General features: G+C 42.2%; 1 protein-coding gene across 2 annotated transcripts in view; it reads left to right on the forward strand.

Moving 5' to 3' along the window:
• The window catches only part of LOC131232604 (phosphatidylserine decarboxylase proenzyme 1, mitochondrial), a 24911-nt gene continuing 8731 nt past the window's right edge, over positions 1-16180 (forward strand). Inside the window, exons 1-7 of one of the 2 annotated variants that reach the window (XR_009164895.1) lie at positions 1-335; positions 10955-11043; positions 11266-11319; positions 12304-12369; positions 13354-13414; positions 15462-15571; positions 15664-15917. Coding sequence is in view for 1 of the 2 variants with exons in the window: in XM_058228949.1 (XP_058084932.1) it covers positions 170-335; positions 10955-11043; positions 11266-11319; positions 12304-12369; positions 13354-13414; positions 15462-15571; positions 15664-15917 (800 nt within the window). In the remaining variant the exon portion in view is untranslated. The remainder of the gene's footprint in view (positions 336-10954; positions 11044-11265; positions 11320-12303; positions 12370-13353; positions 13415-15461; positions 15572-15663; positions 15918-16180) is intronic. The other variant, XM_058228949.1, reaches the window with a different exon arrangement.

Here is a 16180-nt window from a genome sequence, read left to right on the forward strand (position 1 = left end):
ATGGATGAAACAAATACATCATGGCGGGGCCCACAGAGCACCGACCACCAGCCACCGGGCTGGTGGCAGGGGTGTAGCCAATCCGTTTCCCTCTCCAAAACCCTACATCCGTCCCCTCCCCGCCAACCGCAGATCGTGTCTGAAATTCGAATAGCTGCAGCGCCTTGAGATGAAGTTTAGGGCTTCTCCTCCAAAATGGCTTATCTTTCCTCGCCATTTCCATCTTCGTCATCTTCCGTTCCGCCAGCCCTCCTCCTACCCCCCCGCCAAAAGCTTCTGCACGAGCCGAGCTTCTGTTAATGGCGGAGCCAGCAGCAGCAGCAGCGGCAGTGAAGGTCAGCTTCTCATCCCAAGATAGAAGCTTCATCCAGAGGCATTTGGGCTTTCATTTCCTTTCGATGCGTTTGGTTGCACTAATTATCATGAAATAGCATGCTATTTTGCACCAAATTAGATTGATTAATCTGAAACTTCATGATGTTTGCTAAAACCAAACACACCCTTACTGTTTTTAAAGAAACTCGAATCTCCATTGAAGTGTTAACTGGATAAAAAAAAATCTTGAAGCAGGAAATAGAAAAAGAAACTACCGTTATCTATATCTATGTTTATTCATTTCTCGATTTTCCTTTCTTCACACTCACACGCAGTCTATGAGGACATGTGGTACACGTTTATGGAACCCGAACTGCTCGTGCATCCCCACCACCAAGGATGGGCCACATTCCAGAAATTTCACCCCTGCTGGATAAGAGAAGTACTTTTGTTCATCAAATGTGAGCTGCTGGTCAATCACGAAACTCTTACAGTCGGATGGTTAGAAGACCTGCTTAGTTTTGGGGATATGGCCCATCTGTGATGGGGCCCACTCGATGGATGTCATGCTACATATGACATGTGTTCCCAACTCCCCATGGAGTGTATGTTGTTTTTTATTCCTCCAAGCGGCCAACATGGATAGATGTTCTGACTTCATATCTGAGATAGATTTTGTGGACTGTATTTGCATGATGGCCAAATTGTTGGCTCTCTTCTTTGTCCAATGAGCTGGAATGGGAATTTCTCTAGTCTTTCTGAAGGGTTCTGAAAGGCGTAATTGTGGTTGTTTCTTCAGCTTGCTTGAATCTTTGAATTACACATGAACAGTGCCACCATTCTGATTTGGAATCATTTGAGAAATCCTCTTTCAAGGATTTTGTCATTGGTAGATTGACTATTGACAATTTTGGATGTGTTTTGATAGACATTGCAGAAAACTTTAGTTTAATCACGAGGAAATGATAGAAATTGATATTTCCTACTACTTCATAATAAGGGAGTAGCTCCTGATTGTAGTTGACTTTCTTAGGAGTCCAACTTGAAAGCAATGTCATTGCAACTATGGGGCCTAGACTCTTGTATCAATGCTAAGGGGCTGTTCGGATTCAAGCAAAGTCGTGTTAGCACAAGTTGTGCGGTACAGAGCTTGTCCATGGTTTATCAAACCATTAATGCAAGGGAACCTAGGAAAATAAGGACACTGTGTCCCCAAATTTTGAAACTAACAAGGATAGCATGTCTCTACCAAAAGGGTGGAATAACAATGGATAGCTCATCCCTTTTTATCCATGAAAAAAGCTTATCCCTAGTTCATTCCATGTTGGACCACAACGCTCCACTCACATGCATCACATGTGCCAAATATGTGACCCTCCAAGTTCAAGCACACAGCGTGTGCATGTGTTGCTATCAATCTTCAAGCATCCAACACGTGCTATATGTGTCAATGTGCACATGTACTATAAATGCTACACATGCCATCATCAACATTTAAGGGTGGCAATGGGCTAGGCTCCTTGCTTGGCTTGACGAGCATGACCTAGGGCTTTAACTTATTAGCTTGGCCCATTGGCCGGGCTTAGGCTTGGCATGCATGGCCTTATTAATTATCGGGCCAGGCTTATGTTCAAGTCATTTTAACACAGCCCAATACAACTCGACTTCATATGTGCAAGTGTCATATCATACAATTATGCCATTCCAAGCCGAAGAGGTTCCAAGTCCGGTGTGGAGATGGTATGGACGCCCCCAAGCCGAAGGGGTCTATCAGATGAGGAAACAGAAACCCTCTTGAACCTTTTTGAGAAACTGAAATTCGCTTCGATAGACGAGATGGAGGAGGACACAATCACTTGGAAAGGCCATAGTTCCGGGAAATTCTCACTTCGGTCCTTTTATAAATTCCTAGTTCCCCCTTCCGCCCCTCTTCACATAGTTTTCATTTTTGGAAGTATGGAACTCCTGCAAAAGTTGCTATGTTTATGTGGCTAGCCGGAAGGAACATAGTGCTCACTGTCGACAATCTTTGCAAAATATGAATGACTATTTGTAACATTTGTAGTATGTGCAAAAAAGACGTAGAATCGGTGAATCACCTATTTATTTGTTGCCTCTATGTGGGGAAGGTGTGGGAGTTCTTTCTTTCTACTCTCAACATTGCTTGGGTGATGCCGATGTGTGTCTGCTCCCTTTTGATGTTCTGGCATGAAGGGGGCGTTGGAAAGGAAGGGAAGGCAGTTTGGCGGTTAGCAACAATGACTTGTTTTTGGGCCATATGGGAGAAAGGAATCGACGCTCTTTTGAAAACAAATCGGAAATGGAAGCCATGACCAGTAGAAGGGCTCTTTTCTTGGGTTGTGGAGTGGTCTTCAGGGTTGACGGATATGGATGCTTGTGTCATCATTGCCTTATTGGGATTGTAGTTTTCGTTTTTGTTTTTCCTTTGTATTCTTTTCCACCGTTGTCACTATTTAATAAAGTCGTTGTCTTCCAAAAAAATTAAAAAATCCTTGATTAGGCAAACCATGCATCTTGAATGTGATGCAAGACTAATGCATGAACTAAGTAACATGTGAGATCAAATAGTTGAATTAAGATATTTAATAAAAAAATACAAACATCGCTATAATCATCACAAATATCATGAAAATCAAAAGAAAACCATGCATAATCCTAGCCTAAGCTATCAACATCGTAACTCAAGATCATTAAAATAAAAAGAAATTAGGATCTAATGGATGTAAGGACATCCAATTAGCATAGGATATAGTCTATTTCAAAATAGGAAACCTAATACAACCTATGGTGAAAATTAGGGTTTTGGTAATTTGGAAAATTTAGGAAACTTAATTTAGGAAACTTAGGTTTAGGATTAGGGTTTCGGGGATGGAAGAAAGGGGTTTTGATATAATGATGATGGGAAACCAAAAGGGGCAGGTGAGTTTGACTCACGTGTGGCGTGAGAGGATGGGTTTAGGTTGGTTAGGGTTTGGATTAGGGATGGGTATGGAAAAGTTCGGTTTGGAGAAGACGAAGATTTGAGATGAAAGAATTAAGAATCCGAAGAGAATACCTGGATGGGGAAGAAAAGAGAAGATGGTGTGGGGATAGATGGAGACTTCGCACCTCCGTTGATGAAGATTAGCCTCGCACCAATCTTCCTTCCAAAGTGCATGGAAGTATCTCCAAATCGCATGAAGATGAGAAAGGAAAGCCAGAGCTTCTCTCTCTCTCTCTCTCTCTCTCTCTCTCTCTCTCTTTCAAATCACAAAATTTAATGAGTGAGAGGTCACACGCCCTCCTCTTTTTATAGATCACAGAAGTTTCAAAAATTATAAAAATCCCCGTCTTGTGAACTTTAACGAAAATAGCCCTAGTCTAAATAAAATCAATTAGAATACTCATAATATGTCCAAATATAAAATAATAAAAAACTAAATCCTAAAATATGATAAAGTCTAAAACTGATGTGGACGATCAACGATCGATGGCCCGATCATGTGATCCATGCGATCCAATGACCCGATCGTCGCGTCCCTCCGATCCAACGGTCTGGATCACTTCATAAAGCAGCCCATGTGCATTTTCCCAGTGTGAGGTCTTCCAAATGCTCGCACATGCACATGGGGTCTTCGGCACGATTACGAGTACTCGCCTAGCCATAGGGAAATCGGCACGGCCCGCCTTCTTCTCTGATAAGTACGTAAGAGTGTACGTGACGTGATGTCCTCGTCAGAATGCATACCAATGTGTGATGAGGAAGTAACCCCATCCACGTCCAACTTGAAAGTAGCACAATTGCAATTTAGAGTCGAAACCTTCAAAATCAACGATGAACGGTGAACGAGCGAACGACAAACGAGCGATGAACGGCGAAGGAAGAGACGAGTGGCAGGAGGATGGCGATGTAGGAAACGAAAGATATGAGGATGATCCCCTCCTTTTGGAAGATCGCAGAAATTCCAAAGGAAAGGGGGTTGCGATAGAGAAAGACAACAGAGTAGGTGATCACGCAAATCAATCTAGGGACGATCAAGACTCAAGGGAATGGAAAACAATCACAAGGAGAAAGGAGAAGGGCCACAACAACAACCTGGCAAGAAAAACGACATCATACCCCACCCTCTTTGTCAGAGGACATCTAGAGGGATGACTCCCCATAAACATCTCTAGAATTTTTGGTCGTGCAGGAGCAATGATGGAGATAATAATGCCAAGGGATCGGCATAGCGGGCTTTACAGAGGTTTCGCTTTGGTGAGGATGAGCTCGGAAGAGGAATTGGCCAGAGCAGTCCAGATGTTATATGGCGAGAGCTTCGGTGGTGTTCCCATGCTCGTGCAGAGGGCGAGGTTTGGTCCGGATCAACTTTCCTCGAGAAGGAATCCCCCCCAGTTCAGAAGCCAGGAAGGCTCCCTTTTCAGCCCAGCCCCAGAGACTCCAACCAGTCGGATATTTGTTCAAAAACGCCCTCTTAAATTTCTGAAGAATATTTAGGATAAATCCTCCTCAATCTCCCTCAAAACAATCAAAGAAAAGCAGAAAGAACTCCTTAAGGAAGATTCGAGCGAAAGTGAATCTGTAGCTGAAATCTGCCTCGATCAAGAATCATTTAAATGCACAAGAATCGAGCTATCCGAAACGGTGGTGGTGATTACGAAAGAAGGAGCTTCCATCACAAAAGTTAAAAAATGGATTGAGGACTGCTGCGGATTCAAACCCGCTAACTACAATATTAAACCCATTGGTTACAATGAACTTTGGATTAAGGTCTGTCTGGGTCTTAATCCAGATATGTTAATCATGGCAGGTGCTCTCCACAGTGATGGCCCGATCGCTAAAGTCCTGCGATGGGAAGAGTTTTCCTTTTTCGGGACGGAAGATGTTTGGTGTCTCATCTGGGGAGTCCCAGTGGAGTTCTGGTCTGATGAATTCTTCATCAAGACGGCGGCCATCCTCGGTTCTTTTATAGAACTGGACCTCAAAACTAAGTTGGGCGAAGAGTTATCAGTCATCAGAGTTCGAGTTAGAAGAAAGAAGGGAACCCCTCTTCCTCCTATCATCAAGGTTCATGCAGATAACAGAGTGATCCACCTCCCGGTGCAAAGGGAGGAGATCAACGGCAACACTCCTAAGTGGGGAGATTTCTGGCGTACCAGGGAACGTCCTCCATCTCCATTACTTTCAAATGCAGAGATTAGGGCAAATGAAGGTGTACAATCTCCATGCTCCTACGGACCACGAATGCCACCGCCCTGTAAGCTAGCTAATTACCTTGGCATGCGTGCCCTACCTCTTCACAAGCAATCGACACGTGTCTCCACTGCCGAAGAACCCTCTCCTCATCTCGATATCATCGCTCCTCAAGATGTGCGATTGCATCTGTGTAGGGTGGAGATCGACCCTTATTAGTCTCTCTCGGCACAAGATTCTAAAGCGCTAGCCGAGAGGCCTATCTCCCCGCTGCCACACATCCGTGAGATTCGCAATACGTTAGCCTGATCTCCTTGCTGCCACGTGTCCGCGATACAGCTGAATCGCGACATGTTATCTAGCATATTCCCGAGATCCTCCTTCGGGTCGGGTCCTGATATTATCCCGGACTCGGAGTCGGGTCCAGCGGATATTAGTGACTTATCCTCAAAACTCCTCCTCGACCGCAGCATAGAGACCAGACCCCACCCCTCCTACCCTTTAGAATCCTAAACCCCCGCCCTTCCAAACATCTCATGGCTACCCCCTCCTCCTTTCCACGATTCTCAGAGCATTGTCCAACTCAGAGCCCCTCACCTAGCTGCCTTCTACAGAGGATCAAATGAAGAAGATCCTCAGTCCCCTTCTTCCGATCCACAATCCTCAATACCCCCAATTCGCAAATGGTCAGATCTGGGTCCTATTATCCTTTTAAAAGAAGGAACAAAGAACAATATCATCGAAGCCGAACCTTTACAGATGCGGTCTGGCTGCTCTAACGCTCAGGTGGAAGTTATCGAATCAAAGATTGCCGAAGAAATTGCCAAATCTGAGCTGATTCATATGGGGACCATCCAGAGGACTTCATAGTTCTATTTCATTGCATAGAGAATAGAGGCCTCCCTCTCTCAGATCCCAGAACCCCGATGAAATATATCTCTAGGGCTACCAGTAATAGGGAACTCCAACGGTTAGCTTCCAGTGCTGGCCATGCTTTATCTCCTTATGCAACCTCTGGAAGACAGGGCACCTGGGGAAGTTCGGTTCCTCAATGAGAATCATATCCTGGAATGTGAGAGGCGTGGGCTCAAAATAGAAAAGATAAATGATCAAGGCAACAATGGGGAGGAGAAATCCTGTTGTCCTCTGTTTTCAAGAAACGAAGGTTCCTATTTTCAAAGACGATCTGATGGCCTCCCTGTGGAAGGCAAAAGACGCCAAATGGGTTTCGCTTGATGCTACGGGCTCGGCGGGAGGAATTCTGATAGCTTGGAAATCTTCTGAGTGGGATCTTCAGAAATCGTGGGCAGAAAGTTTTTCGATTAATGTTATTCTCCAAAGTAAACTGGATAATTTCTAGTGTCTTATAGTGGCAGTTTACGGTCCTTCTCTTGATCCCAGAAGACCAGCTCTTTGGAATGAGCTTTCGGGCTCAAGGCAATCCTTTGTTGGTCCCTGTTGTATCGTCGATGACTTCAACATCACTAGATACCCGAAAGAACACTCCAGGATCAGAAAATCTTCCTCAGCCATGGGGGAATTCTCAGAGTGGATTGAATCGCATGAGCTAGTCGACCTTCCCCTTCTTGGAGCTAAATTCACTTGGACCAATGGGAGGCTGAATCCCATCCTCTCCAGACTTGACAGATTTCTGATCTCGCCTGAATGGTTGGAAGCCTTTCCTTCTATTACTCATATAGTTCTCCCGGGAACCACATCTGATCACTGGCCTCTTATGCTATCTGACGAAGTCAAAGACTGGGGCCCTAAACCATTCAAATTTGACCCCTCCTGGGTTTTGATTGAAGGCTTCAATAATCTAAACTCTGAGTGGTGGTTATCCTTTCAGGTTGAAGGATTCGCTGGTCACAGATTGATGGCAAAGCTGCGTCTCCTACAAAAAACCTCAATCAATGGAAGCAGTCAGTCCTCTATAAAAGAAAAGCTGAAATGGACTCCATCCTTTCTGAAATCCAAAATATCGACACAGATGCTGAAGCATCGCTGATGTCCATAGAGACTCTGGGTCGGAGAATTCAACTCATCCAACTTATCTCTGCTAGAGCCCTGGAAGACGAAATCTCCTGGAAGCAAAAATCCAGGGCAAAGTGGATCAGGGAGGGAGACAAAAACACCAAGTACTTTCACATCATTGCAAGTATGCACGCCAGATCCAACAAAATTACCAGCATTATGGTTAATGACGAGTGTATTGAAGACAAAGATCAGATAGCAGCTTAGGCGATCAAGCACTTTGCTTCCCTTCTCTCGGCTGAAGACTGGAATAGGCCGCAGTTGGATCTCTTCCAAGTTGATCGTATCGACGCTAAAGAGGCCTCTCTTCTCAAATCCCCATTCTCTGAGGAGGAAGTGAAGGAGACCATTGACTTGCTTCGGGGAGACAAATCCCCTGGGCCCGATGGTTTTCCCATCTTCTTCTTCCAATCTTTTTGGGATGTCATCAAACCTGATATTATGGCTTTCTTTGCAGAATTCCATAACAGAGGGAGACTCTCTCCTGGCCTCGGTGCTACTTTCATCTCTTTGATCCCAGAAGTGGCGGGTGCAGCTACCTTCAGAGAATTCAGACCCATCAGCCTTATAGGAAGCCCATACAAGATCCTAGCTAAAGTCCTCACTTCTCGGATGAAGAAAGCTATCGGCAAGATCATCTCAGCTAATCAAAGTGTGTTTATTCCAGGAAGACAGACTGTGGACTGCAGCCTAATTGCCAATGAATGTCTTCACTCTAGCCACAGTTCGGGCCTAAAGACCATTTTCTGCAATCTTGACATCGAAAAAGCTTACGACCACGTCGGCTGCAAAATTCCTTCTATACATGTTAGAGTGGATGGGTTTTGGTCCCAAATGGAGAGATTGGATGCGTGAATGCATCGACTCAGCCCACTTTTCCATCCCTCTCAACGGAACCCCCAAAGGCTTCTTTAAAAGCTCCAGAGGGCTGCGTCAGGGCGACCCCTTATCTCCATTCCTTTTTCTTATTGTGGGAGAGGCGTTCTCTCGTATGCTTCATAAAGGCTAGCAAGAGGGTATTCTCCGTGGTCTTCCAATCCCATCTATGCCCAATCCTATCTCGCATGTTCAATTCGCCGATGACATTCTTATTTTCTCAGAAGGCAGCGCAGTCAAGATCGATAATCTTCGCACAACTATTCGGTGCTTTGAAGCTGTCTCAGGGTTGAGGATCAACTTAGCCAAATCTAAAATGCATGGGGGAAGAAGAAGAGCTTGTAAGGTATGCTTCGTCCTTCAACTGCTCCTCGACCTCCTTCCCAACTTCCTTCGTGGGCCTCCCCTTATGCGTTGGTTCACCCCCGAAGTCCCTTTGGTCCAAAATCTACATCAGATTCGAGAAGATGCTCGCCCGATGGAAGTGTCGGTTCCTCTCGCTGGGAGGTCGCCTCACGCTTATTAAGGTGGCGTTATCCAACCTTCCAGTTTACTATATGTCTCTTTTTAGATGTCCAACATCAGTCTTGGCATCTATCGACAAGTTGAGACGCGACTTCTTGTGGTGCGGCAAGGGTGACAAGAAGAATTTCCACCTTCTCAATTGGAACGAGGTGTGTTCTCGTTTCCAGGATGGTGGAGCAGGGGTCAAGAATCTCAGGATCATGAACCAGGCCTTACTTGGAAAATGGACTTGGAGGTTAGGGTCTGAAAAAGGCTCCCTATGGAGCTCCCTAATCAAGAGCAAATACGGCTGCTCTTATGGTGGATGGTGGACCAAAGAGACTGCCTATTACAAAGCTTCCTCCATTTGGAAAGGTATCCTCTGCATGAAAAAGATAGTGCTTTATGGTTTGCGCTTCGAGCTTGGCAAGGGAATCAACATCCGTTTCTGGGAAGACCTGTGGATAGGCGACTTTCCCCTAAAAATGATTTCCCTAACATTTTTGCTCTTGCTCCCAACAAGGCTGTTTCCATAGCTGAATGCTTATCAAAGTCGACAGGCAAGGTGGAATGGGCTGTTAACTGCAGAAGGCACCTCCAGGACTGGGAGATTGAAGACAATGAAGAGTACTCAGCCGTCATGCAATGCATCTATAAGGCCATGCCTGATCAACATTCTGAAGACAGGCTTGTTTGGAGATGGGAAAAGTCCAGAAATTTCTCTGTTAAATCTCTCTATTCGCATCTCCTCAGCAATCCGGTCTCTTCTTCAAGCATCCCGACCCCTTTCATCTGGAAGTACTTGGCCCTCCAAAGATTATGTGTTTCGGTTGGTTGGTAGGAAAGAACAAGATTTTGACTGTCGACAACTTGATCAAAAGAGGAATGCAGTTAGTTAACATCTGCTTATGCTGCATGAGGAAAGAAGAATCAGCGGCCCATCTCTTCATTCACTGCCCATTCACTGCCAAAATATGGTCAGATTTCTGTCTGCGGTTTAACATTAGTTGGTGTTTCCCGGGCTCTATCGCTTCCCTTCTTCCTGCTTGGCATGGGGTCAACATTGATAAGAAAAGAAAGCGCATTTGGAGAATGGCAATCCTTGCCATCTGGTGGTCTATTTGGACAGAGAGAAATAATAGATGTTTCAGGAACATATCCAGTTCAACGGATTCAGTTTGTTCCAAGGCAAAGGGTTTGATCTTCGAATGGGCTGTCGATGTTTCTTTTTTAAAGGCTCCTGATCTTACTTTTTTGGGAGGCTAGGTGAGTCTGCTTCCTCAGCAGATTCCCCCTCCTTTTTGTATTCCTTTCTCCCTTAATATCAATCATTATCTTTCAAAATAAAAAAGAATGCATACCAATGTTTTCATTCCTCTAAGTGTCCATTGCTTTGTGCATGTAATTAATGGATAGATTGGGAATGTTCAACTGGGAAATAGGGATTTTATCAATTTTCGCATAGGGCCTAGGCCCAACCAAATATTTTTTTTCCAGACTCAAGCTTGGGCCTAATATGCTAGGTCCACGCTGGGCTTGGGTGCTGGGCTTGAAGCGTTGGGCCCAGCCCAAACCCGGTCAATTGTCACCCCAATCCACATCAAGTTCCCCACACGTGCCGCCATCCATATTCATTCCTTGAATAGGGCATTTGACGAACAAGGAACAAACTTGCTAGTCTAGGACAATATGGCCTGGATAGCCTATCTAGGACAGGATGATACAGACAGCCTATGTTGACACAACTTTGCCTACATCCAAACAAGCCCTAGGAAGTCACAATTTGATTATAGCAGATTTACTAAGAGATACAATTTGTTATGATAGCAGTCCAATCACACCTTTAGTGATTTTGATGGTTTATGTTGGTCGCTATATATTGCATAGTTTGGCAAATTTCATTCACTATGGTGTATTATTAATGTTTTGATTTACTTATATAGAATTGCTATGTATTACAAACAATTGCACGATTTTGATATCACATATTCTCTTGATGCTTGTGTAGTTCATTTCTTTGTATGTTTATAGGTAATTCCTTTTTGGTGCCTGGTGCTACAATGGCTACCATACTCATGCTTGGCATTCTTCATGCCCGGCGCATATATGATGACAAGAAGGTATGATTTAATCTTCAATGTCTATGAATTCATCGTATCGTATTGATGAGGAACGACTTCCCTCATGATTATTCTTTGCACCATTAATATTTATCTGTTTTATTTTTGTTTTTTCTTAAAATCTGTCTTAATAAATTTACTTTATTTTCTTGATTTGTTCTTTCGGTCTCTTTAATTTTGATTGGATTAATGGTTTATTTAGCTAACCCAGTGAAATGATAGGTCGAAGAAGCAAGGGAGAAAGGGGTTGAATTTGAGTTCTCACCTGACACAAAGGTAATAAGCACATCATCATCATCATCATTATCACCAGCACCACCACCATTGCCACCATCATCATAGCCTTGTTGCAGATATTTGGTGTTGGGAATTCTCATGAGCTTGGCAAGAGTTTGATGACTGGGTGCCCACTCCTTTACCTGGGTCGGTTACCAGCTGGTGCATTTGCTAGACAGCCAAGTCTCGATATATGAGAATGGGATCCATTAATAACATATTAAATTCCACAATCATTCATTCCTGCCATTGGCTCCACCTGCCAAATCATTGATTGCTCTATATATGATCACCCTCATATTGAGGTTAACATGTGCAAAGGGACCTGTGGTAATCATAGAATTGAAAGTGCAACCACTGTGATGCCATGTCCCCAATGTTTAACCAAGCAAGTGCAACTACACAGAATGAATCTTGGGGATATGTCCTGATATGTTTTAGAAGTTAAGAGAGGTGCCTAGGAGCACATGCAAGAGGTTGTGTTAATAAATGGAAAAAACTTCATTAATACACACGTGCACACAAGCAGTGCTAAATATCATTGCACAAATTGCTTAAGATGCTGGCCTCAGCTTGACAAAGGTAATAACTCGTCTGTGTGTGCACGTGCCCGTATGTGCATGCATGCGTATTCTTATTTCATCATCACCATTGTTGTACCCTCATGCTTCTAAGGTTTCATGATTAAGGCTGTGATTGGATCTTTAGTTGAAATGAATTGCAATAATTCAATTTGCCAAATAGCAATTTAGATAATTTGAAGTCCAACTTTAAACACATGGAATGGCCATTACAGGTTGGTCGTCATTATGAATCAAAATGCTCCCGCCTCTATTTTGGCCATTTCCTTTGTATTTAATAGAACTATTGATACCCAGTTCAACGGAAAATCAAATCCCACCTAAAATTTTGATAACAATATTCGAAATACTGTAACTTGATTTCTCGCATCTCACCAAGAATTCATTTACCTTGCAAATATAGGCCGCATTCTTGGGATTGCTACCACTGCGTTCCATTTCACGTTTATGGGGTTTCGTGACAAGTACGGTCAGTAATCTACTTCACCTTTTAAGGAATGGAAGAATGGAAGTAAATTTTGTTATATTATTTCACATGGAAGTGATGGTTTATAGACAGTCCTTTCTGTTTTGCTGCTTAAACTTGTTTCTTGAATTATGTATATTTTACACCTGGAAACTTTTTCTATGCTTTTCTGACCCATCTTTCTCCGTTTTGTATTTACTTGGCGAGAATAAGAATCTTTAAGGAGATTATCTCTTTAACATCTCACTCACTTCTTGTATCATGGTTGTGCAATTTACTATTTCTTGCGGTATGCCATGAATAAATATAGCAATGAGTTAACCTATGGAGAAGCATCATACACTGCATTCTTGAATAAAATTGTGATTACCTATAAAAAAGTACTATACACTGCAACTTTTGAGTTCATGTTCTAACTTCTACTGATATTGGGTTCTTTGTTGGCAATTCCTAAGAAACTTCTCTTACATACATGATGATGAGGATGTACGTATGCTGCACAACATGTAACTGTAAAGCACATATTTGTGACTCATTTTTGGATCAACCATCCTATTCTTATGGCTACTGAAATTGATTAAAAAATCTGTGTGAAAATCTGGAAATTTTAGTGATGGCAGGGTCACAGAACAGAACTTCGATATGAATCATATGATGTGTGATTATGGAATTGCGTGCTATCATGTCGTGTAGGTTGATTGAGCCAGGGACCTGAGGTTTTAATGCATTGTTTCTTGGCACCTGCAGTAGCTCTCCACGACACCTAACATCATCACCCTTCCAATCAGTTACCATAAAGTCTTTCTGTCTTTATTTTACGGTTCATCTTTTCTCTAACATGGCATTGCCATTTCTTTAATTGTTTGCTAATAAATTTCGAAAATCCATCATTGGTGCACTTAGTGGCTACTTCTGTATACCGACCAATCCTGATGTTTCTGATATCTCATTATTTGCTTATGTTTTCTTGCTGAAAATATTCTCCAGGAAATTCCCATCTGGTTGCGTCCCTACATTTACAAAGGCTGGGCTCGAGCATTTCATTCCAGTATGAAACTACTCTGTTCCCCCCCTTTTGCTGATTAATTTTTTTCTGATAGAATGTTTTAGGGCTCGTTTGGGAGCTTGTAAATAGGTAACTGGGAAATGGAATTGGAGGTAAATGAATTGGGAATAAATAGCTTACTCAGTTGTGTTTGGATGGGAGTAAATGAAATGCATTTGAAATCCAAATGTTCCGTTTGGATGGGAGTAAATGGGAGGAAATGGGAATGCATTTGAATTTTTCAATATATTCACAGGAATATATGTGATATCCCCAATCAGGTTTAATATCCTAGCTTAGTGTACATATGTGATATTTAATAGGATGATTGTAATAAGCCTACTAAAATATATACTTTAGCAAAAAATGAGGAGATTTCGAGCCTCAGGTAGGCTATAAACGTAAAGATCACAAACAAGCAACTAGCGAACGTTTTTTAACTATTCATTTAGATGGCCAACCTTTGGATGGTTTGGATCATTCTTTTGTTATGACTTTAGTGATGCAGCTGATAATTGGATTGTTTTGGAGTATCATCAGTTTGCCATGTGTATGGTGGACATGTGCATAGCGGCTCCTTTGTTTACTCGTGCGACTCTTCAACGGAGCTCAAAAAGTCATTTCACCCCCATTTCTTCCCAATCCTCTCTCGGAGAGAGGATTTCATTTACATGCTCATTTACTCCCATTTCATTTCGTTTACATGCATTTATTCCTATCCAAACACACCTCAAATGCCATTTACCTCCATTTACTCCCAATTCCCCTCATTTAACTCCATTTACTCTCATCCAAACGGCCCCGCAGTTGAAGTAGTATTTTCTAGATTATGATATCATTTCCTGTCTTTTTGGTACCATTTTCGACAATGGTCATGCCTTTGTTGTGATTAGTCAGCACATTGTAACAGTAATTTTTTTTTTTTCCTTTCTAGAACACGTAAATATAATTTAATGCTTTTTCTACTAATGACATTCGTTTCATTACTACTACAATTTCTTTCTTAAATTATATTTAGAATTCTTTTTGGGATCAGTCCAATTGGTGTTATTCTCTATATTCTAAACAACTAAAAGGTCTAGTCCAAAACCCCAGATCTGAAGTTTTAAATCCTGGGGAAAGGGAATCCCTTATCATTATCCTTGTCCTCTGTAAGTATTCGGGTATCTGGTTTTGTGAATCCTGCATCATGATTCGGATTCAGCATTGAAACTCAATTGACTTGAGTTGACTTGGCCAAGCTTCAAGTTAACTTATTGAGTTCTAAATCATCCTGCCCTTTTTACTGTTAGAATGGTTTGCTGAACAACAATGTTAGCACAGGCTACTGCATTCTGTGTCATATACTTACTTGCTTTAGTGAAATTTCCTCTTTGCACTTCCAGTTTGTTGGGGGTTCATTCGGGAATCTGAGTGCAAACAAAGTTCTCTGAGTAGCGAGGAATTAATTAGGCGAGTTTCTCATCCCTCATTCCGGTCCCATATATTCTAATCAAGTGGTGGAACATCCTTGTTTGGAAGATCTTTGACTGTATTGTTGCCTCTTATTGGTGAAGGTGATTCCTAGAATGTCATTGTATAGGAAGAAAGAGAAGCCTGTATTCATGCAGGTTGGCTCATTTTTCAGATGAAGTTGAAGGTTTGCCTAAAAGAGTAACCATTTCCAGATACATCTTTGTCTGGTCAACGATATCATTGATTCTCTCTAGCTAGGGAAGCTGTGCCTAGATAGGCACTGTTTTGGGCATGCTTGCCCCTTTTAAAGATTTTTATTGTTTTTTTATCTTGATTTTTTTAATAAATTGTCAATTATCTTGATTTTTCTCATGAATCCTGATGGAAAAACAGGATTCATGTAGCCGACCCCAATTAGTTGAGACAAGGATTGGATGATCACGATGATGCTGGTGGTGGTGGTGATGAGCTATCAGAAAAAAAAAAAAAATTTTTTTTGCAATTATGCATTGTGTGATGTTATGAAACCAATTGAGATTGGGATTGCTGTGATGTTATGAAACCAATTGAGATTGGGATTGCTCTTTTATTGCAGATTTGGACGAAACTGCTCTTCCTCTGGAAGAATATGCTTCCTTACGTGATTTTTTTTCTCATGCACTCAAAGAAGGCTCAAGGCCCATTGACTCTGATCCATTTTGTCTGGTAACTGGTAACCAGCTGCTTCTTTTGATTTTAGACTTTATGCCATCATCCAAAGGCACACTCTTAAGTTCTATGTTTTTTCATTGAAATAGGTCAGTCCTGTAGATGGTACGGTATTAAGATTTGGTGAACTAAAAGAACCAGGGGGCATGATTGAACAAGTCAAAGGGTTTTCTTATTCAGCATCTTCCCTTCTTGGTGCAAACTCATTCATTCCCATGGTAGTCCAGGAGGACATGCATGGAGAACACAGTGAACAGAAGCACGTTTCAAAAGATTCAAGTAAAAGGTCATGGTGGCGAATTTCATTGGCATCTCCCAAAGTGCGGGACCCCATTTCAATGGGGTATTCTCTTGCTTTCTATTTCCTTTTAAGATTTTCTCATTTCTAGCTTGACTGGATGTTGGTATTTTTCAATTGCTTGGTTGTTTTTTATTTATCCCCTGTAAGTTGAGAGCACATCTACTATCATAATTAATTTCATTACACTATATAAACAATGACAATTCATTACTTAAAATGTTTGTCCAACACTTTTTTTTTTTTTGTCAAAGTCAGTGAAGAAAGTGCATTTACCTTTGTATTTGAATTTTTGTATTCAAAGGTAC

Source organism: Magnolia sinica, chromosome 18 (assembly GCF_029962835.1).
Source record: "Magnolia sinica isolate HGM2019 chromosome 18, MsV1, whole genome shotgun sequence".
NCBI lineage: Eukaryota > Viridiplantae > Streptophyta > Magnoliopsida > Magnoliales > Magnoliaceae > Magnolia > Magnolia sinica.